This window comes from Scleropages formosus, chromosome 12, assembly GCF_900964775.1.
Source record: "Scleropages formosus chromosome 12, fSclFor1.1, whole genome shotgun sequence".
In the NCBI taxonomy this organism is placed as follows: domain Eukaryota; kingdom Metazoa; phylum Chordata; class Actinopteri; order Osteoglossiformes; family Osteoglossidae; genus Scleropages; species Scleropages formosus.
This window is the reverse complement of record NC_041817.1, coordinates 22,018,010-22,039,180: the sequence shown is the minus strand read 5'-3', so window position 1 is coordinate 22,039,180 and position 21,171 is coordinate 22,018,010. Positions and strand designations below refer to the sequence as shown.

Below are 21,171 nucleotides of genomic sequence, written 5' to 3'. Positions count from 1 at the left end.
TAAAATGTCTCTTTACCACAGGGGGGAGTAATATTTGGTGTACAACAAAATGCTGCTTTTTCATGCCAATGCACAAACCCGTTTGGCACTCTACAGCCATGCCTAATTGAACAGCTTCTGTTTCATGTCTGAATAAGAAGTAAGGAGAAGCAGGACTGATCTCATCCGTATCCAAGGCCACGTCCTGCGAGTTGTTGTTTTTCTCCCACTCTGCGTTCAAGAGAGTAGAAGGGAAAGTGTGCAGTTTGCGAAGAGCGCTGGCGATGGAAACACTCTGCGTTTTCAGGGCGGAAAGATCCCCATTCGCTGGACGGCGCCCGAAGCCATCGCCTACAGGAAGTTCTCCTCAGCCAGCGACGCCTGGAGCTACGGCATCGTCATGTGGGAGGTGATGTCCTACGGAGAGCGTCCCTACTGGGAGATGTCCAATCAGGATGTGAGTTCACGTTCTTTTGCAAACCATTATATTTTTTTATATATATATGTGTTATTATACAAGAAATATTCTACCTTGCGATGGACTGGTGACCCATCCAGGGTGTACCCCTAGTGATTCTGGGATAGTACAAGCAGCTGATGGATGGATGGATGGATGGATGGATGGATATAAAAATTATTAATGAATCAGAATAATGACCATCCCTATAGGATTCACATGCTTTCAAGTAACATTGTATATTGCAGATACGTTTCCACTTCTCTGCCAAATCCAAAGCACAGGCACAGGTATGCACAGGTACGAGGGTGTGTATCCTATTGCAACCCCCACACTAACATCCGAAGTCTGAGCTCGGTGTTTTCTACCGTGCTGTATACAAGCGTTAGTCTTGTCACCGCCTTCTGCCGGATAATGTCCCGTGGAAGTGAACATTATCTCTGCGGCAGCCTTGTGCCTGACAAAGAGAGAGGCAGAGAGCGAAAAGAGCTCGTATTAGGGGAAAAGTGTGTGATGCTCATGGACAAGAGCACACTGGGGGTGGGGAAGACGCCGTCCAGCAGCCCAAGCTGTTCCACACATACACATAATTTGCTCATAATCTTTTTACCATGCTGGCCTAATGCATAATCAGCTATCTTCATGTTCTTTTTCATTACAAAGGCAGACACAATTCCAAAAGCTGAAATGAGAACTGTGAAAATTGGAGCTCCCCATCCCAGATGTCTGACATTAGACTGGAATATGTTTGATTTATGAAGCGGAGTTTCTGACTGAGGGAAACGGACCCTGATTTTCCATCTGATGCAAAGTAAAAATAGTCCATTACTAAAGTTTTTGTCCAGAAATCAGTTTTTTATAGATCAGTGCACATTATTTAGGAAGCATGACCATCCATCCCAAAGCTCATGTGCCATGTTTTACATTTTAATTTTCCTTTAAAATTTTTTTCTAATATGAAAATGAGTTTACCATAATTAATTCTTAGTTGCACTGTCATTTATATTCGTGCAAATACAAAGATAAGTAAAAGAAGTACTGTCTGCATTTACATTTACATATATTCATTTAGCATTACATTAGGAGAAAGAGAGACATAGCTGCAGATGTGTGATTCTTAAATGAAGTTTCTTTCTTTCCACCATATGAACCAATGTTCATCACACTAGTAGCTGCATAAAACTATCAAAATATCGACGATTCCTGATCACCTTCCTACTAATTTTTTTTTTTTTTGACATACACAGGCTTATCCTGGCATGATCTTAAAGTTATGGTGCAATATATGGTGTCTATATATTAATTAAGACATTACTGTGGATACTTTTCGACTTTCCCTCTTACGTGCGTGAATGTGCAGTATGCATTTACCCCCTTTTACATCCTCGAATGCCCTCGCCTTGCAGACGGAACCGGATCCTGAACTCTGAGCAGGTTCGTCCAGGATAAGCACTGATCTCCAGGCACTTTGCCAGAATTAAGAGGAGTGATAAAGCAGGGGACGTGATCCCAGCGACTCTAGTTCTTCTCCACCTGAATGTCTAGCTGTTTTGCTCTCGCCGCTTCTTGCAGCTAAGCCACCCTGCAGGGTCGGGGACGACAATCCGCGAGCCCTAGGCTTTTACCTCCAAAACATGTCTGATATTTCGATTTTGACTTCAAACCTGAGAAGTAACATCCCGACATGACGGTCCAAAGGGCCAGATTGCCAGTGCCTGGCTGAGGGACCTGGTCTCTCAAGGTGTCCCTTTGGGCAGGAGGGGGTGTTCAGTAACCGTGGTAATCCCTCATGCTGTAGATTTACTGAGGGACTGGCATTTCAAAGAGGATTTGGGAATTCTGGGGAATTGCTCACAAGTGCTTTCATGGACAAAGACCCCCCCCCCCCAAAAAAAAAGCAGGGAGCCTAGTGGGTGGTGGGCGTTTGAGGGAGGGGTTTCAGGGACAGAGGGGGCAGAGGACCCCCACTGCAGCAGAGCCACTGATCATCAAAAGGGAGCTGCACTATATAACATCCAGTTCTGAAATTCTGTGTGTGGTGTTTGCTCAATAACACTGTATATATTTTTTTTTTTTACTTAGATGAAGATCAGATCACGCTTTAGGAGCAACACATGCAGAAACCCAGATGATTCCAACGGGTTTCACACCCTGTATCTCACAGCTGTGCACAGGCATCACATCGAGGTCATCCAGCATGTACAAAGACTCTGCCTCGAAGCACAGCACTCCATTCATATGACGGTCATGGCTTAAACGCGACACCTTTACAAACCTTTTGAGCAGCCAGTGCTGGATGGTGTTGGGTAGTGAAAATGGAAATTAGCACAGGTCACACACACACAGTGTGAAATCACTTGTTCCCTTCGGGGTCACAAGGAGCTGGAGCCCAACCCAGGGCATAAGGCGGGGGGGGGGGAGGGGACACACCCAGGATGGGACGCCAGTTCATCACAAGGCACCCCAAGCAGGACTCAAACCCCAGACCCACCAGAAAGCAGGACCTGGTCCAACCCACTGCGCCACTGCGCTACCTGGCATGGATTCTATATATGAGAAAATACAGGGTAGCTGATAGTATGAATAACGCTGCTGCTTACACACCTGAAGGTCACTGGTTTGAATCTCATCCACTACTTTAGTGCCCTTGAGTGATGTACAAAACTTAAGCTACATTGGTTCAGTAAAAAAATGTTACCAGGATGTATAAATGAGTATATAAATGTAGGTAGCTTAATATCATAAATTGCTTTGGAGAAAAGTGTTGGCTAAATGAATAAATATGAATATCCATATTTGATATTGCTTTCATAGGGGTGTGGTGGTGCAGTGGGTTGGACTGGGTCCTGCTCTCCAGTGGGTCTAGGGTTCGAGTCCCACTTGGGATGCCTTGCAACAGACTGGTGTCCTGTCCCGGATGTGTCCCTTCCCCCTCCAGCCTTATACCCTCTGTTGCTGGGTTAGGCTCTGGCTCCGTATGACCCCAAATGGGACAAGCGGTTCAGACTGTGTGTGTGTGTGTGTGTGTGTGATATTGCTTTCAGTTCCAAACATAGGGGGCTGTGTCAGTTACTGGATGGATGCAGGACTGGTGGCTAACGGTCTATAAAGATTCAACAAAGGGAGCTGAGAAAGGTGCTCCAGCACAGGAGTTGGCACCATGAGAAACAACCCATCTGGCATCTACCCATCCACACAGCAGAGTGATGAAATATGCACACTATAGGCAATTTAGAGTCACCAGTTCACCTGAAACACATGTATTTTGGCTGTAGTAGGAAACCAGAGCACTCCACACATACTCATCTGAATTGAAACCCACAGCCCAGCAGCTGTGAGGCAACACCACCATCCATTGCACCACCGGACTGTTCTTTCTCACATCAGCACTCTGAGATCATGACAGTCTGATATATTCTTAATGCAGAGCTCAAACCAAGGTCTGCCCAAGGAGAGCCTTCGCTCAGGGAGGACGGAGACCCTCGAGACACGGTCACTGGCCCTGGTTGAAGGTCACCCACACTCACTCCACACATTGCGACCGAGGCTGAAATGAACAGTGTGCCTGGACCGAGGCCCACGGTGGGCTCATGGGAGAGCTGTGTTACCCCTGCGCTTTGGAACAGGACTCTTTGTCTCAATTACCTAAAGTGACACTGAGCATCTGAGGCTGCCGCGAGTCTAAATAAAGGAGACAGTGTAATTCTCCTCGGAGCGCGTGCAGTACGTCCTCATTTGCTCCTGGACACATAACTATCAGTTATGATGGTTTTCCTGAGGCTGACCTCCGTAACGCCTGCACACGTGTGTGTATTGCTGCAGCGCTAAAAAATGAAAAAGGTGTCTGAAAAGCCCACGCCCTTAGCATTTTAAAGTTGCTTCGTTTGAAGGTTCCAGAAAAAACTAATTACATTACAGAGATATAATTGTCATTTTTCAACTCCAATGGCTCTGTAACCAGAAATTCTATTTTACCAGCAAAACGTTAATGTCACTTATTCGCAGTCAGAAACTGGGGTGTAAAGGGAAAGCAGAGAGGACTGTACTGTATTTTTTATGCTGTCAGTTCAGAGATGTAACAGGTTGGAGTCGTACGGTTTCAGATCATTTAGTAGGAAAGTAATGTTATTACAGTAACATTACTGTAATTACACAGCTCACATTTTTTCTTGTTTGTATATCTGGATGTTTTTATTAAAGCAATTCGGAGCCTCAGGACTCCCTGGCCTTCCTGCGACTCAAACCAAGTCAAGTGCGGGTTTGTAACTGCCATGCTGTGCCCGTCCCCGGCAGGTTATCCTGTCCATCGAGGAGGGCTACCGCCTGCCGGCACCCATGGGATGCCCCGTGGCACTGCACCAGCTCATGCTGCACTGCTGGCAGAAGGAGAGAAACCACCGCCCCAAGTTCGCCGACATCGTGGGCTTCCTGGACAAACTGATCCGCAATCCCAGCAGCCTTCTGACACTGGTGGAGGACATCCAGGGGTAGGGCCTGCCGGACGGGGATCAGCTGGGGTGGGATCAGCGAATAGACCTCGGAAACATGAATTCTTACCTTTACTTAGCTGATGATTTTACCCATTTATACAGCTGGGTGATTTTTACAGTATTAGTTCAGAGTAAGTACCTTGTTCAAGGGTACAGTAGCAGGAGGTCCTATAAATGGAGGACAACACCTCTAACCGTCATGCCATCCGCTGCCCTAAATTTCTGTACTAACTATTCATATTGGTCTACGTTGTGTAGCAATGCATTATTTTCACTGCTACTCAATCACAACACAGTTAAAGGGTCTAAAGGGAGTCGTGAGATGTACGTCGCTTTGGTGAAAAGCATCTGCTAAATGAATAAATGTAAAAGTACATGTAAAGCTATTGCTTTTTTTGCTCTTTTTCTCGTTTCCTCGCAGTTTACCAGAATCTCCGGGGGATGAAAATGATTATCCTCTGTTTATCTCAGTTGGCGATTGGCTGGACTCTATCAAAATGAGCCAATACAAGAACAATTTCCTGGCTGCTGGCTTCACAACACTGGACTCCATCTCCAGAATGAGCATTGAGTAAGTGAAATTAAATTGCGCAGATAATAACGATCTTGCCATGCACTGGTTCCTCTAATTACGAACAGTCGAGCTACGATTTTTCAAAGGTACGAACAGTTCCCAATTAGTTGTGACTGCATTTTTTCTTTCACTTATCTGTTTCCGAAAACATGAGCTCGTTGCAGAGATTGTTACTTGTATTTCCATATCCAGCCATTAGTTGGCAGTAATGAGCTACAAAACAGAGCAGGAACATGAGGCCACCTTTGTTCATCTCCCTTCCACAGTGTTTATTGCTTGTGTCTGGTGTTTTCGAGGGCTGGTGATTAATACAAGATGGCAAGCATTGCACCTGTTTATGGGATGAATCAGCCAACAGTCAGCGTTAAATACGAGTTTTTGGAGACAACACACTTTTATTTATTTAGCAGATGCTTTTCTCCAAAGCATCTTACAGTGATTTATCCATTTATACAGCTGGGTAATTTCTGCTGGAGAAATTCAGAGTAAGTACGTTGATCAAGGGCACTGCAGCTGGAGAGGGATTCATACCTGCAACCACTTAGTCCAGAGACAGAACTTCTAACTACTGCACTAGCTGCTGCTGCATTGCAAACTAATTTTAATATTAATACATCTTGAAGTTATTAAAAATATTAAAGTGTAAAAACTTAACATCTTTGTTATTTTCCCGATAATTATGTGCTAGATTCGTATGTGGTCTAACCAGTGAATAAACAGCGGCCTCTGTATTATTAAGCATTTACTCATTGTGACTTAGAGTTGGGGTTGGTTTTAGGCATTAGGGTGACGGGTTAGTCCAGAGGCAGCAGTTCTAACTACTGTACTACCTGCTTCTGCATTGTAAACCAATTCCAATATTATCATTGCTCGAAAGTAATAAAAATACAACATTTTAAAGTCTATGTTATTTTACTGATAACTATGTGCAAGATTTTTATGTAAACCTCACCAGTAAATAAACCTATGGGGCCTTTGTATTATTACACATTTACTGACTGTGACACAGGGTTAAGGATTAGTTTTAGGAATTAGGGTTAGGGGCTCATTTTAGCACAGCGGGGTGTGGTGGCATGGCGGGTTCAGCCGGTGCCTGCTGGGTGGGGGGTCTGCGGTTCGAGCCCTGCTTGGAGGGCCTTACGATAGACTGGCGTCCTGTCCTGGGTGTGTCCCCTCCACCTCCAGCCTTGAGCCCTGTGTTGTCAGGTAAGGCTTGCTGCGATGCCACTCGGGACAAGTGGTTGTTGGCAATGGATGGTTCATTTTTAGCAATTAGGGTTAGAGGTTAGATGTCAGACTTCAGGTCGCAATAGTGTTCGCAAGATGAGGAGTCAATGTATCGTGATCGGGACAGCTTTACATTCCTCTATATTCATTTATGCAATTTGCAGCACAGTAATCATTGTGATATTTGATGGAGCGGGTTATACGATGACTATTATTATTTAAGCAGAGCTGTCCACGGTCTGTTGTGTGTGTGCGATTCAACGGATCCGGCCTCTCGCCCTCTCACAGGGATGTCCGGCAGATCGGAGTGACGCTCATCGGACACCAGCGGCGGATAGTGAGCAGTATACAGACGCTTCGGCTCCAGTTGCTCCACGTCCAGGAAAAGGGGTTCCACGTATGAGGCTGCGCCCGGGCGGCCAGAGACTGCGCCTCGGCTGCCTCGCACACCTCGCCCGCCTCGCCGCCGCCTCGCCGCAAAGCCAACATCCCGCCCTCAGCGCAAGACCCCTGACCCCACCCCTACCCTTCGGACAGAACGCCGGCTTCCTTCAACCCAGCAAGCAAGCAATCCGAATAACCAAGATCTTTCCGAAGAACAGCTTCAGACTCAGCCAGACTGAGGACGGAGGACGCGGGGGCTTCGCGCCGCGGTTTCCCGAAAGGGCCGCGAGTCGCTGCGGCAGCCCTTCTTCGTGCGGCAGCAGTACTGGACCAGTATTTAGAGACGTGTGGTAGATTCGGGGATGTGACCCACAGATTTTTCTCCATGTTTTGTGACCATGTAGCTGCTATCAGATGTGCAATCAAAGGACTGTCCTTACTATATTTATGATTTCACAGTTTGATAAGTAAATGTCATAAAGTGTTCTCGTTAATTTATTGAACTTCTTCCCAGAATATAACGGTATGCTGATACTTGAAGATTACGAACAGCCAATTTTGGAGTTTGAATCGATGAATGTTAAACTTTTACATGTATAATCCATTTACTGATTATTATCTTAACCTGATATTTATATATGTGATGTCCTATCTGTGAAAGCCCTAGTAAATTTGGATTACATTTCCTTAGCTATTTAAGTACACCTTTCCTTAACATAGCAATATATGCAGTTGTTTTCCAAACCAAGAAGAGATGCAGAAAAAAGTGTACTCTGTCTTACTGAACAATTAACAATTACTCAACAATGTCCACCTCAAGCAATTCTGCTAAAAGACATGTATGCTATGACAATGCAGTTGTAAAGAGCTGAAAAAACGTTTTAGATTTTAGGCTACACGGCTACTGGTCTACTTGCTTTGGGCCTAATAATTGTTGTGAGAATGAAACCGTGTTCTCTGTTTACCCTTCATCACCCCAACCCTGGTAGAGTCCTATTTGACACGTGTATCAAATGTGGAACTTTCCAGAACTGGGAAACGCTAACGAATGAATCAGTCCACCCATTCCATCATAATAATATTCGGTACTACGGGCTTCAATATGCAGGTCACGAAGAAATGCATTGTCTCCTTCAGATCCTCAGTAAATGTTGGGTGAGGGAGGACCTTTTTACCACGGCAAACAAAGTAACTCTGGGACATTTTCTTCAGTTGAACGGTACGATGATAATTTTCACATACACAAAGGCAAGCAGCACCCTTATCCATATCTCTTACTAGGAGAAGAACACACACCTTCTGGACGATGGGAACACTCGAGCATCGATGAGGCACGGCAGGTGCTTGCAGTGTGATCACCGAGGTTTCTCACACAGGACGGGCAGAAGCAGTGGAGGTGGAGAATCGCTGTTTAGCACACGGTACCTGCTGAGCAATGGGAGGCAACTTCTTTTGTACAAAGTACAAGTACTTATAACTCTTGTATTTTATTTTTCTATAATTTCCAAAGAGGCATTGCCAGGTCTTACAGACCATATGCGCCCATTTATGAAAATATTGATTTGCAAATAAAAGTTAACAGTTCTGGTGGTTACCTGTTGTGTCATTTTTTGCGTGTGGTCGTGGTTCTTTGTTTAGACTTAGGAACCTTTGTCCAAGGAAATAACTTTACACTGATTTTCCAAGGTAAGACATATGTCTATAGACTATATTTACCTGACACTTCTCTCTAAGGCAACCCACAGCGTTGATCTACCTACAATTAGTTATCCATTTATACAGGTGGGTAATTTTTTAACTGAAGCAGTTTAGCATAAGTGTTGCACAAAGGCACTGCACCAGCAGGTTGAGACTCAAGCCAACAACCTTCAGATGCAAGGGCAGCAGCTCTTACCACAATGCCATCGGCTACTCGCTGCTTCTTAAACTTATTCTTGCTGCATTGATTCAGGGCAAGTACTTTGATCAAGAGTACTGTCGCAAGTGTAGGATTTGAACCAGAGACCTTCAGATTACTCAGATTACCACTATCAGTGTCTGTACTTAATAATTCTTGTTATTCACACACACACACACACACATACATTGACTGAAACTGCTTGTCTTAAACAGGGTCGTGGCAAGCTGGAGCCTAACCCAGCAACGCAGTGAGGCTGGAGGGGGCACACCCAGGACGGGACGCCAGTCCAACGCAAGGCACCCCAAGTGGGACTCAAACCTCAGACCCACCAGAGAGCAGGCAGAGGCCAAGCCTGCCGCACCACCACACTCCCCAATTCTTTTTACTCTTCAGTTAAAATGTTTACCAGAACATTTATTCAAATTAGAGCACTGTGATGGACTGATGGCCCATCAAGGATGTACTCTCGCTCATGCCTTAAGTTTCCAGGATACATTCCAGACCACTGTGACCCTGAACTGGTCAAGCGGTCAATAATGGACAAATTATTTGATTGATTTATTCAAAATATTTAAGTCAGGGTAAAACATAGAAAACCCTTAGTAGGTTTTCTTCTTCCATTACGTGACTTTCACATGCAGTTCCTTTCTCTTGACTCCCTGAAAGGAACCTTCTGTCTGCAGCAATACGAGCCACAGCCTACAAATTGTCCTAAAATGAAGGGTTCCCCAAGGTGTGTGTTGCCACATTTAGAATCAGGTTTAGTTGAATACATTTGCAGCTGATGCTTTTTTCCAAAGCAACTAACTGACTAAGTGTTAATCTAGTAACAATTACTTACAGGGTGATTCCACTGGAGAGATTTGGGCATGTATGTTACATATAAGGGTACTACAGCTGGGAGTTAGATTTAAACCTGCAACCTTTGGGTCCAAAGACAGCAGTTCAAACCTCTATGCCAGCAGCTATCCCAATACAGTCTGTAACTATTATTATTATTATTATTATTATTATTATTGCAGGGGGGAGTGGTGGTGCAGCAGGTTTGGCCAGGTCCTGCTCTCTGGCTGGTCTGGGGTTTGAGTCCCGCTTGGGGTGCCTTGCAACGGACTGGCATCCCGTCCTGGGTGTGTCCCCTCCCCCTCCAGCTTTACACCCTGTGTTGCTGGATTCGGCTCTGGTTCCCCGCGACCCCACTTGGGACAAGTGGTTTCAGTGTGTGTGTGTGTGTGTGTGTGTGTGTGTGTGTGTGTGTGTGTGTGTGTGTGTGTGTGTGTGTGTGTGTGTGTGTGTGTGTGTATTATTATTGCTATTAGTAGTAGTAGTAGTTGATGAGAACACAATGGTCAGCTTTTGTAGGCTTTCTGTAGAGCTTTGTTTCTTTGGCACTGTTCTCAACTGAGGTTTTGCAAAGTTGTGCTTGAGTACAGGAGCTTCGGAAACTTGCTGAAAACAACAGATTCTGTCTTTTTAATCTGCTCTTTACATTGAAGAGCACCTGCTATTTTTGGTTCCGCTGAGTATAGTAGTAGTAGTAGTAGTAGTAGTAGTAATAGTACTGCGTTTTTACCAGATCCACACACACACATTTTCAGAACCGCTTGTCCCATACGGGGTCACGGGGAACCGGAGCCTACCCGGTAACACAGGGCGTAAGGCCGGAGGGGGAGGGGACACACCCAGGACGGGACGCCAGTCCGTCACAAGGCACCCCAAGCGGGACTTGAACCCCAGACCCACCGAAGAGCAGGACTGTGGTCCAACCCACTGCGCCACCACACCCCCCTTTTACCAGATCCAGTTCAGTATTATTATTACTATTGTCATTACACTACTGTGTCGCTGGGGGTGCTGTCGAGCGCATTGTGCCAAGCGGTCTCTTAGCAACAGCGTGTGTACACGTTCTACCGCCGTCTCTATCTTCTAATCCACGTCACCTGTGTAATGCTGAAGCAGGCCGATTCTGTATGTCCATGATACGGAACGAATAATAAAGTCGAGTTGGTGTAAAATCGGAACTGGAGCAGATTTATAGAAATTATTCGGTGGACATTTAGCGAGACGAGAGAGTCACGGGAGCTGCTGCCTGAGGCCTTGAAGAAGGAGGTAAAAGGCGCTTTGTTGTCACGGAAACGACGTTTGTTCCAGTTATTTATCTGAATCTAGATGTAAATGCTGCAGAAATGTAATGTAAAGATGAAATTTGTGAGCAATCGTGAATCGAGCGAATCCGTTGCGAGAACCCGGCCGGCCGGTCCTGTGACGTCGAGCGGCTGTTAACCCGGTTAATCATGGTTAACCTGTCCTGGTTACTAACTTTAGCTCTGTCAGGTGGCTAGTTAGCAGACTGCTTATTTAGCTAGTGGAGAGTAAAAGCAGAGAAACACGAAATGGAAAATAATAATTAAACCACGTCCGGGTTGTCGGTAGCGCTTGTTAGCATTAGCAGCTAGCCGTCCTCCGCAGCACGGAGCGTAGTTTTTATTTTTATTTCGACATTTCAAAAACAAAGAAAGCACTGCTTACTTTGCTTCTTCGGTTCAAAACACGTGTTTAAATCAACACACAGTCTGGCAGCTGATGTTGCGTGTCTGCCCATGAAAACGAGGACTTCGGGCTCTATCGTAATAATAATAATAACAACAACAACAACCTGAAAACCGTCAGTTTTGTCGGTTTGATTTTGAAAGTGTCCCGTAAGTGTAAACGTGGTTAATTCGGGTAAAGTCACTAGTCTAATATTCGACAGTTTTTACGTGTGATCCGTGGGACAGCGAATGCAGGCTGCTGGTACAGTATGATTTATAATCCTCGGAATCCGGATTATTTACTCGGCAGAGACGAGACATCGTCGTCATCAGCGCCGTGTTTCAGGAGTGAGAGCTGCAGCGATAACTGTAATAATAATAATTATTATTAATATTATGTATTAAATAAATTATTAGACCGGCGTCTTACTACCATATTCATTATTATTTTTATGTGATATTGAACTGAAGGGGAAGGAATTCTTTCTGATAGATGTAGCAGGATCGCATGTTTTTCATATTGTAATTATAATCGTTTTTACTAATAATAATAATTATTATTGTATAGTTTTTATGTCATGTTCAAACTGTTAACGTGACAAAATCATGGGATTATTATTATTATTATTATTATTATTATTATTATTATTATTTATTGGGGCTTCTGCCTTTGGACCCAAAGGTTGGGGGTTCAGTCCCCACCACTGGCCACTTGAGCAAGGTACTTACCCTAAATTGCTCCAGTAAAGTTACCCAGCTGTATACGTGTGTAAATAATTAACCTTAATATTGTAAGTCGAGTCGCTTTGGAGAAAAAACGGCAGCTAAATGTATTATAGGGTGTTTTTATTTCATGTGTTTCATAAGTATGTGGCAGGATCATGGGCTTATTATTATTATTATTATTATGTGATGTCTGTTGGAGAGATTCAGTGCTGAGTTAGTGAATGTGTGAGCAGGATCCCGATGGGTCTTTTCGACAAGCTGGCCGGCTGGCTGGGCCTGAAGAAGAAAGAGGTCAACGTGCTCTGTTTGGGTCTGGACAACAGTGGCAAAACGACCATCATCAACCAGCTGAAGCCCTCCAATGCAAGTCCCCTCTTCCTTTCTGTACAATCTGTTACTTTTTTCATATGCCTTATTCACAAGTGTTTCATCACGTACGTGACAAAACGTGCATCTGGCTTCAGGATTTTTTTTTTTTGCTTAAAATGGGATACATCAGTTTTCTTTGGTACATTCATCATCCTACTGGAGTCAGTTGACCTTTCTTATTTGATTGCATGCTGTTTAATCCACATGGGGTGGGAAAGGGGTTGTATATACATGGGTGAAGATTTAATTGGCAAAGACTCCCCTGGGTTACACCTATGTCTGTTGACAATTAATGCTGAGGGTAAGAAATGGTGTGTAAGCGTTGTTTCCCAGCTCCAGCATCCCGTCAGATTACACTGAAAGTTCCTAGAATTGTAGTTTATGAGTGCAGATTATCAAGACCAGTTGTTATTCTTACATATTTGTTTCACATATTTAAGTATTAATATTCAAATTGAACCCTAAAAACAAGTTTACCCATTAATACACTTAACAAGAATCTGCTGCTGTTTTGTCTTGCAGGCCCAGACACAAGACATAGTTCCCACTATAGGATTCAGCATAGAGAAGTTTAAGACCTCAAGGTATTGATCTGATTCCTCATTTTCTCACTGCTTGCTGTGAAAATCTGTTGAATTTGAGTGTATCACTAACTTCTTTGTGCTGTTAGCATTAATGCTGTTTTTTCTTTTTCTTTGCAAGTCTGTCCTTCACAGTTTTTGACATGTCTGGCCAAGGCAGATACAGGAATCTGTGGGAGCATTACTACAAGTAAGCATTCCTTCCTCTCGGTTGCTCTTCTTGCAGCTGATTCTGAAGCACTTAAAATTACAAAAGACGTAACGTCAAATCACGCGAAAGGTGAACGGTACTTTTAAGCGTGTTTATGGAATGGCAGCAGCAACTGCAAAGATGTGGCTGATGTTTAGGGCAGCTGATTGTAGCAGTTAGAGCTGCTACCTTTGGATCCGAAGGTTACCAGTTCAGATCTCACCTAATACTGTAATACACTTAAGTGAAGAACCCTTAGTTGCTCCAGTAAAATTACCCAGATATTTAAATACGTAAGTAGCTGAACATTGTAAGTTGCTTTGGTAAATAGCATCAGCTAAATGAATTTAGCATGGGTGCAGGGTTAATTACTAAACATCTCCCTTGTGTTATACCCGTGTTCATAGTATTAGCATTAGATGATGATTATTATTACTGCCTCAACATCTGTTCTAACAAATGGTTATATTTACAGGGAGGGTCAGGCTATCATATTTGTCATTGACAGTGGAGACAAGCTGAGAATGGTGGTTGCTAAAGAAGAACTCGACACACTTCTGAATCATCCAGGTAAATGCTATGATTTAATGATGTTGATTTTCTTTGGTACAAACAGCAGAGATACTCTGCATTCTTTAACTTGTGTTAATCCCAAACTTTGTGTTCCATTTTTTTCATTCTTCTATGTTTTTTGAAAGCACTGTCAATCATAATAATGACTGAAGAAAGTGTTTCTAGAAGCTGAAAAGGCAAAGGAAAGTCTTACCTATCCTAAACATACTTGTGTTTAAGAAAGTTTTACCTGAAAGTTACATTTATTTATGTAGCTGATGCTTTTCTGCAAAGCAACATTAAGCTACTTACAAGTATTTACTCATTTATACAGGTGGTTAATTTTATTGGCACAATTTAGGGTAAGTACCTTGCTCACGGGTACTACAGCTGGAGGTGAGATTTGAACCTGCAACCTTTGGGTCTAAAGGCAGCAGCACTAACACTACTGGCTTTCCCTAGTTGAAGTACTACCTTGCATCATATTTTCTTGAAGGGCAGTATCATTTCATATTATTCTTCACAAATATTTTACTAATAGCTTACAGTATATACTAGTAACAGAGAGGGGTTACAAGTTTTGCAGTTATTATGAGTATTATGCTTTTATGCATATATGTATTGTTGTGGGGGGGGCGCGGTGGCGCAGTGGGTTGGACCGGGTCCTGCTCTCCGGTGGGTCTGGGGTTCGAGTCCCGCTTGGGGTGCCTTGCGACGGACTGGCATCCTGTCCTGGGTGTGTCCCCTCCCCCTCCGGCCTTACGCCCTGTGTTGCCGGGTAGGCTCCGGTTCCCCGCGACCCCGTATGGGACAAGCGGTTCAGAAAGTGTGTGTGTTGTTGTGCTGTGCTTTTAAAATAGTTATGCCATGATTTAAGTGAGAGACTTAACTTAATCCTGTTTTATTCTTTAAACTGTAGATGTGAATATTTTCTATTTTTATGTCCCCTATATATAGACATCAAACACCGGAGAATTCCTATTCTGTTCTTTGCAAACAAGATGGACCTGCGAGATGCGCTGTCCTCCGTGAAGGTTTCCCAGCTGCTCTGTCTGGAGAATATCAAAGACAAGCCATGGCACATATGGTACGAGGTTCAGTTCCCCCTGGCGTCTACACATCAAACACTGGCCAGGCCCACTGAACAATGTGGATCCATAGCTGCAAGTTTTGATGTACCCTGTGCAACCCACCTGAGAGTCTCTATGAGTTATCAGTGCTTCTCAGTGTATCATTTCTGCTTTATAATCCTTCGATTAAAGTCATTTTTAGATATAGGAAGACATCAAAAAGCGGTAGTGGTTATATTTTTTGAAAAAGCTTGTAAATAATAAACAGTTTGTACCTTTCAGTGCTAGTGATGCTTTGAAAGGAGAAGGCTTGCAAGAGGGAGTGGACTGGCTTCAAGGTATGGTCTTTTAGAATAAATTCTCCAGTTGTCTTGCTTTATTTCATATAGAAATGCACTTAGGTATTATTGGGAGAATAATTGTTGTAAAACTTGCTTTAGTTGTGAAATAATTAAAATTCAGTTCTTTTTTACAATATCTGTAGAGCAAATTACACTGTAAGTATGTTTTTGTTTTTTAAATATTATCGCTGTTTTGGTGAAACTTGTGTTTGGTGAATGTAGTGTTAGTGTATTTGCCCGTTTTCTTCCATAACTTCGTAGTCATAGTTCTTTATCAAATGCATTTATTTGAGCATAGTTTGCCGTGGTTGATGTAAAAGCAGGGTTTGGTTCTATCATGTTGATAGTTATTTGTTGTTAGTTTATGGTACAAATATGATTGTAGAATAGTAATGCCACCAGGTAATCTGTTACTCTCTCAAGTTCCATCTGTAAAGGTGACACATTTTTAAAGTTTTTTTTTTTTTTTTTTTTTTTTTTTTCCTCCTCAACAGATCAGATCAAAACAATGAAAACATGAGAGGTTGACGACACAGGAGCTGTGTTGGTCCGACAAGCTAATCAACAACAGAGGCCCCTTCCACTGGTCTAAAGCTGTGCTCAGAAGTTGTTTGATTGGTTTGACCTTCGACCCTGTGAGCCTTGACCAATGGTCTGCTGTAGTGGCCACCCTGAAAAGGAGCCAAGCGAAAGTCCTTTGTCATGTTTCTTAAAGAGATGCTGACTTGTCCTTTCCTGGCTGTGGGTGACAGTTGATGTATGTTTAGGCTACAAAATCTAGCTGCTGTACTGATGTATTTTTTACACTTCTGGAGATTGTTTTGGACATCTAAATTAGTGTGAAAAATGTCAAATAAAATCTTTTTAACATTAACTGTCTGGCTAATAGTTTTTTTTGTATTTTTGTAAAACATCTACAAATTTATGTTTTACAGGTGCCTCTGCATTAGTTTCTTTTCAGGCCTTAAGATGCCTTACTGTTTTTAGATGTATGCACTACTGATTAAGCTGTAATTCCATCACAAATTCTACAGAACTAAAATTTTAAATTTAAGGGATTATTTCATTAGCTTTTTTGTCCAGCAATCCAAATTAAGAAGTTATATACAGTGCTATGTACTGTATGTACATAGGACAGTACTACAATAACCCTGTTTTGTATAAGTGAAATAGATAACATTTGAAGAATACTTCTGGAACAACATTTTTGAAGCAGTTTTGGTTCATATAAACCTATATATTTTAGAAAAAAATGAGTAATTTTTCACTTTTTTATATATCTAAGAATTATACAACTGGCCAGCTTTTGCAAGGTTGTTTTTCTTGACTGCATTTTCACATAGTAAGAATGTGAAATTAACTAATTTTTAAACACAACACTACAATATCTCAAGTTTTCACAGCATTGTAGAGTTTAATTTTGTTCCAAACCTGTGTCACGTTCCTGTAAATATCTTTAGACGTCTGCTTAGTAAAGAATCTAGTGACTCTAGAGTCTAAACTACGCTTCTAGAATCGACCATGGACCACAGTGACCCTGCACTGGACAAACATTGATAATGGTTTCCAATATGCCCCATACCAACTCTTCTGACCAGGTATGTCAGATGCATAAATGCTTCTGCATTCAAACATAAAAAAATCACGTAAATGATAACCAAGTTAATGTTGTCTCAATGGCACTTCCCCTACATAACCTAGACATTTATTCATTTAGCTGACGCTTTTCTCAAAAGCAACTTACCATGTTAGTCTACCTACAATTATTTACATAGCGGGGTAATGTTACTAGATGGAGGAATTAAACTGCAACATTTGGGTCCAAAGGCAGTAGATGTAACCACCACACTACCATCTGTCCCCATCTGTAGACTAGGTAAGTAGTCACTTTATTTCTTTCTTTGCAGTAGGGCTACTATAGTGGCAAATACCTCAAATAATGTGTGTATATGTCTATACATCGTACCAGTGAATAAGGTTAATCTCCTAAATGAAACCTGGTCAGTGAGAGTTACACAATAACAGGTCCTCATGAGATAATTTTCATAAATCTTTCAAACCCATTTTTGCAGCAAGTTTTCATTTTACCATAAGCTGATATTTACAGTTGTCTTAGGAAGACTGAAATCTATCAACAGTTGGAGCAGCCCACAGTGACCCTTGTTAGAGGATTACACTTCCAATAAACCTATTACGTTGAGTACAGTATTAAAATGGGAGCTGAGTGACTGCACAGTGTATAATCCTACTAGGTAACTGACAGTACTCTTGTCCTCATGGTTTTCCATCCAGGAGGCCTTTTCTTGTTGTCTTTCTTGGACCAACAGAGAGCACTGAATATGAATTCTGAGTACTGAGTCCTGAATACCGAGTACTCAATTCCCTGAGGTACTGTACGTACTGTGAGCTGCATAAGGTGTGTGTGTGTGTGTTTGTGTATGTGTGTGTGTGTTTGCTCTTGTTTCCTTAATCAATCCGGTGTAGTGTAAAAGAAATGGTATTATTGTACAAAACTAATACAAATCTGCACCCTGCATCGTTTGTAACTTAGCCCGTGTACTCGACCATATATAGCTATTGTTTCTGTGTTTAAATGACAAAGACACCAGTTTCCCAAGATTGAATCCTATTCCAATCGCACTCGTTAGCGAATTTAGATTCTTACACGAGCGTTACTCGGTGCGTGTCCGTTACAAAATGACAATGACAGAAATGGCGGGAAGTGGAGAGGGTTAACAAGCGCGCGGAAAGAGCTCCGCTCGTGCGGGAGGTGTCGGCTCGCGCCGGCAGCGGGAGGAAGAAGGCGGTGTGTGACGAGTGCACGCGCTGACAGTACAATAACCTCTGTTCGCTCAGCAACTGGGGCAGAAGCTGCTCGGTTCGGTTCGGTTCCGTTCAGCTTGGCGCTCTGCTCAGGGTCAGAGGCTGTTTAAAACGGGGAACCTCTGGGTCTCGAGGACACGCGCCAGCCAGCTTCCTGTCTACTTCCTACCTGCTTCCTGTCAGCTTCCTGGCTGAGGGGGGTGAGACAGGTAAGAGGTGCCAAGCAACAGCTTCATACTTGGAAGTTTCTTATTGCTTTTTCCACGTTGCAGGATCATCCATTCTTTAATTCATTCATTATTTCTTTGCTCCTTTTCTGCAGGTAATTAAAAAAAACTCAGAAAGTTTAAAAATGTATGCAACTGGGAACTCTTCAAATGAAAGAGGGAATAGAAATAATAGGGAAGATTAAGTTAAGTGCCTCATCATTTAGATATGCAGTTCCCTCTGCTGAGTGACACAGGTGAAGATGTGTCATTAATGGCATTTTGCCTTTTATAACTTTACAATCTTCTCAAAATTCCCATCCTACAGGGGGATTGGGGGGTTCCTGGTAAAGCAAAACAGTGGCTTTAGCACGGTGTAAATGTTTCGTCCATTTTCTGCAATTTCAACACGCAGCTGCAAGTTCCTCAGCTTCCAAAACAAATTTATTATGTGTTCTGTATTCGGGAGATGATAGCAAATTGTGGAGAATAGTGTCCATGTTGTGTGAAACCACAGCACTCTGGCTTGTGAATAAAAGCATTGATCTGGGAGGACACTGACTGCTCTGTTGCCTCAGGAAGTCAGGGGAGGTTAGCAGATGTGGTAGCTAAAAACAGTGCTGTATACAAAAATAATCCATCAAGTACAGAGGGAATGATCATGAGAACCGGGTATTAAAATGTGACTTTCCTCTTCCAGGATCTTATGGTGCATTATGGTGATACTTGAGGAGGAACCTGAACAAGAACTGGCATACTAGTGAAGACACAGTGTATGGGAATATTGTATTACATTTCTTTATACAGTCAGGTTAAATTATTTGATTTATATAAGGGTTATTTTATTTATTAGGATAAATATTTGCTACAAATCGTGGTGGAATTCTACATGTCAAACATAAATTCTGCCCTGGCAACAGTGCCATGAGAAGAAAGAGAAGTCTTTTATATTGTTTTTTATTTATTTTTTTCAATATGCTCAGTCACTCTGATGTAGACCACCTCCTGTTTTTGCTGACAGTGCCCACAAGCGCGGCTGTGGTGCGTGTTGGGTTTGTATGCCTCAGACCTGCCTGTCAGATCTGCGAGCGAACTGGTGCCAGCGGCTCCGGAAGCAGTATCACGGAGCAGACGCCTTGACCCAGCCCACTGGTGCTGACAGCTCTGCCTTGCCAACTGGCCTTGCGTGGCAGAGATGTCTGCATGTTTATCAAGACTGTAGTTTTGGGGCTTATGTGTTGACTGATTCTGCATACCCTGTGTGCCACTCTAGTCTAAAAGAAGCACAATACTCTAAAAGTGTTGCAAAAAACTGGCAACAGGTTACACAGTTTGGAAGGAGAACACAAAAGATATGTAGAAAATATCAAATCAAAATATTGTTTTTACCTCAATTTTATACCTCCTTGGAACTTGAACAGCCCAGGTTTGAATCACTTTGCTGCTATAGCATCCTGGAGTAAGGTGCTTACCCTCAGTTGCTCCAGTATAAGTTACCCAGCTGTAAAAATGGCTGAATACACACACACATTTGCAGAACCGCTCGTCCCATACGGGGTCGCGGGGAACCGGAGCCGAACCCGGCAACTCAGGGCATAAAGCTGGAGGGGGAGGGGACACACCCAGGACAGGACGCCAGTCCGCTACAAGGCACCCCAAGCGGGGTTCGAACCCCAGACCCACCGGAGAGCAGGACCCGGTCCAACCCACTGCGCCACCGCACCCCCAATGGCTGAATAATTTGTCTTAAATTTTCCATCACACTTTGGAGAAATGTTTCAGCTTCCTAAAATAAAAGTGGGGTGGCACAGCAAGTAACACTGCTGTCTTGTGGTGCAAGAGGATGTGGGTTTGATCCCCACTTGGTCTGTGTGGCATTTGAATGTTCTCCCTGTGTCTGTGTGGGTTTTCTCCCACACTCCAAAGACCTGCTGTTTAGGCTCACCCATATAGTGTGTGAGTGACAGAGAGTGTGTGTGTGTTCCACTGATGTATGGATGAGTGACCCATTGTAAGTAGTGTATTCAGCAGTGTAAGTCACCTTGGTGAATAAGGTGTGTGGGCTGATAATGTTACATAGAGGCTGGAGAAAAGTGTCTGCTAGATCAGTAAGGAAGTGAAGTTACATCCAATGTTGAGGACCCTTTGAAAGTTTTTGTTGTGAACCAAAGTAACTGAGTGGCAATGAATTGTTGAATTCCAGGTCAATCAAATAAATTCTTAATCCTGCACATTACAGTTACACATATTCCTATCCAGCTCAGAAAATGTGTCTAGTTGGTCTATTTACCCTTCTAAAATGGCATTTTGTGCACACTGTTTATTCCATAGAGCACAGCTTATGGTCATTCACACAATTCTATTCAGAAGTCAAAAATTTATGTTATTTTTTTGCCAGTAAAATCCAGCATGTTTTGGCATCACACATTGTGTCATGAAGCAACAATAATACAACTCAAAATGATGTCCTTTATTGCTTTAAATGTCATAGTGAGTGAAACCAATTCAAAATAATGAATGATTCTGAAGGTATTTTACTGGTAATATTGTCCTTCTCTCTGCAGGCAACCTGGGATGCAATCATGAAAATCATCAGTGTCCATAGGAGGACGTGAAACACGTGTCTTTGGGCAGCTGTCACCTTAATCGCTGTGACTGGAGACTTTAAAAAGGCAGATTACTCAGAAAGAGGTGATTTGAGAAGTGCTGGAAATTAAGTTTAGAATGCAGAATGTGCTAGAAGCTGAAAAGTACTTATAGATAATTCTGTGAAA

General features: G+C 42.9%; 2 protein-coding genes across 2 annotated transcripts in view; both read left to right on the top strand.

Annotated features, from left to right (window-relative positions):
• Positions 1-8,691, top strand: part of LOC108930404 (ephrin type-A receptor 6-like) — a 165,125-nt gene extending 156,434 nt beyond the window's left edge. The window contains exons 14-17 of the mRNA XM_018745623.2: positions 287-436; positions 4,730-4,923; positions 5,348-5,497; positions 7,016-8,691. Of these exons, the coding sequence (XP_018601139.2) occupies positions 287-436; positions 4,730-4,923; positions 5,348-5,497; positions 7,016-7,130 (609 nt within the window). The 3' untranslated portion in view covers positions 7,131-8,691. The remainder of the gene's footprint in view (positions 1-286; positions 437-4,729; positions 4,924-5,347; positions 5,498-7,015) is intronic.
• Positions 8,692-10,898: 2,207 nt separating this feature from the next.
• Positions 10,899-16,236, top strand: LOC108929145 (ADP-ribosylation factor-like protein 6). Its single transcript, XM_018743502.2, has 8 exons — positions 10,899-11,117; positions 12,499-12,628; positions 13,157-13,218; positions 13,337-13,405; positions 13,881-13,975; positions 14,915-15,044; positions 15,310-15,365; positions 15,863-16,236. The coding sequence occupies exons 2-8, from the start codon at positions 12,506-12,508 to the stop codon at positions 15,886-15,888; spliced, it is 561 nt and encodes a 186-aa protein (XP_018599018.1). The 5' UTR covers positions 10,899-11,117; positions 12,499-12,505; the 3' UTR covers positions 15,889-16,236.
• Positions 16,237-21,171: the final 4,935 nt, after the last annotated feature.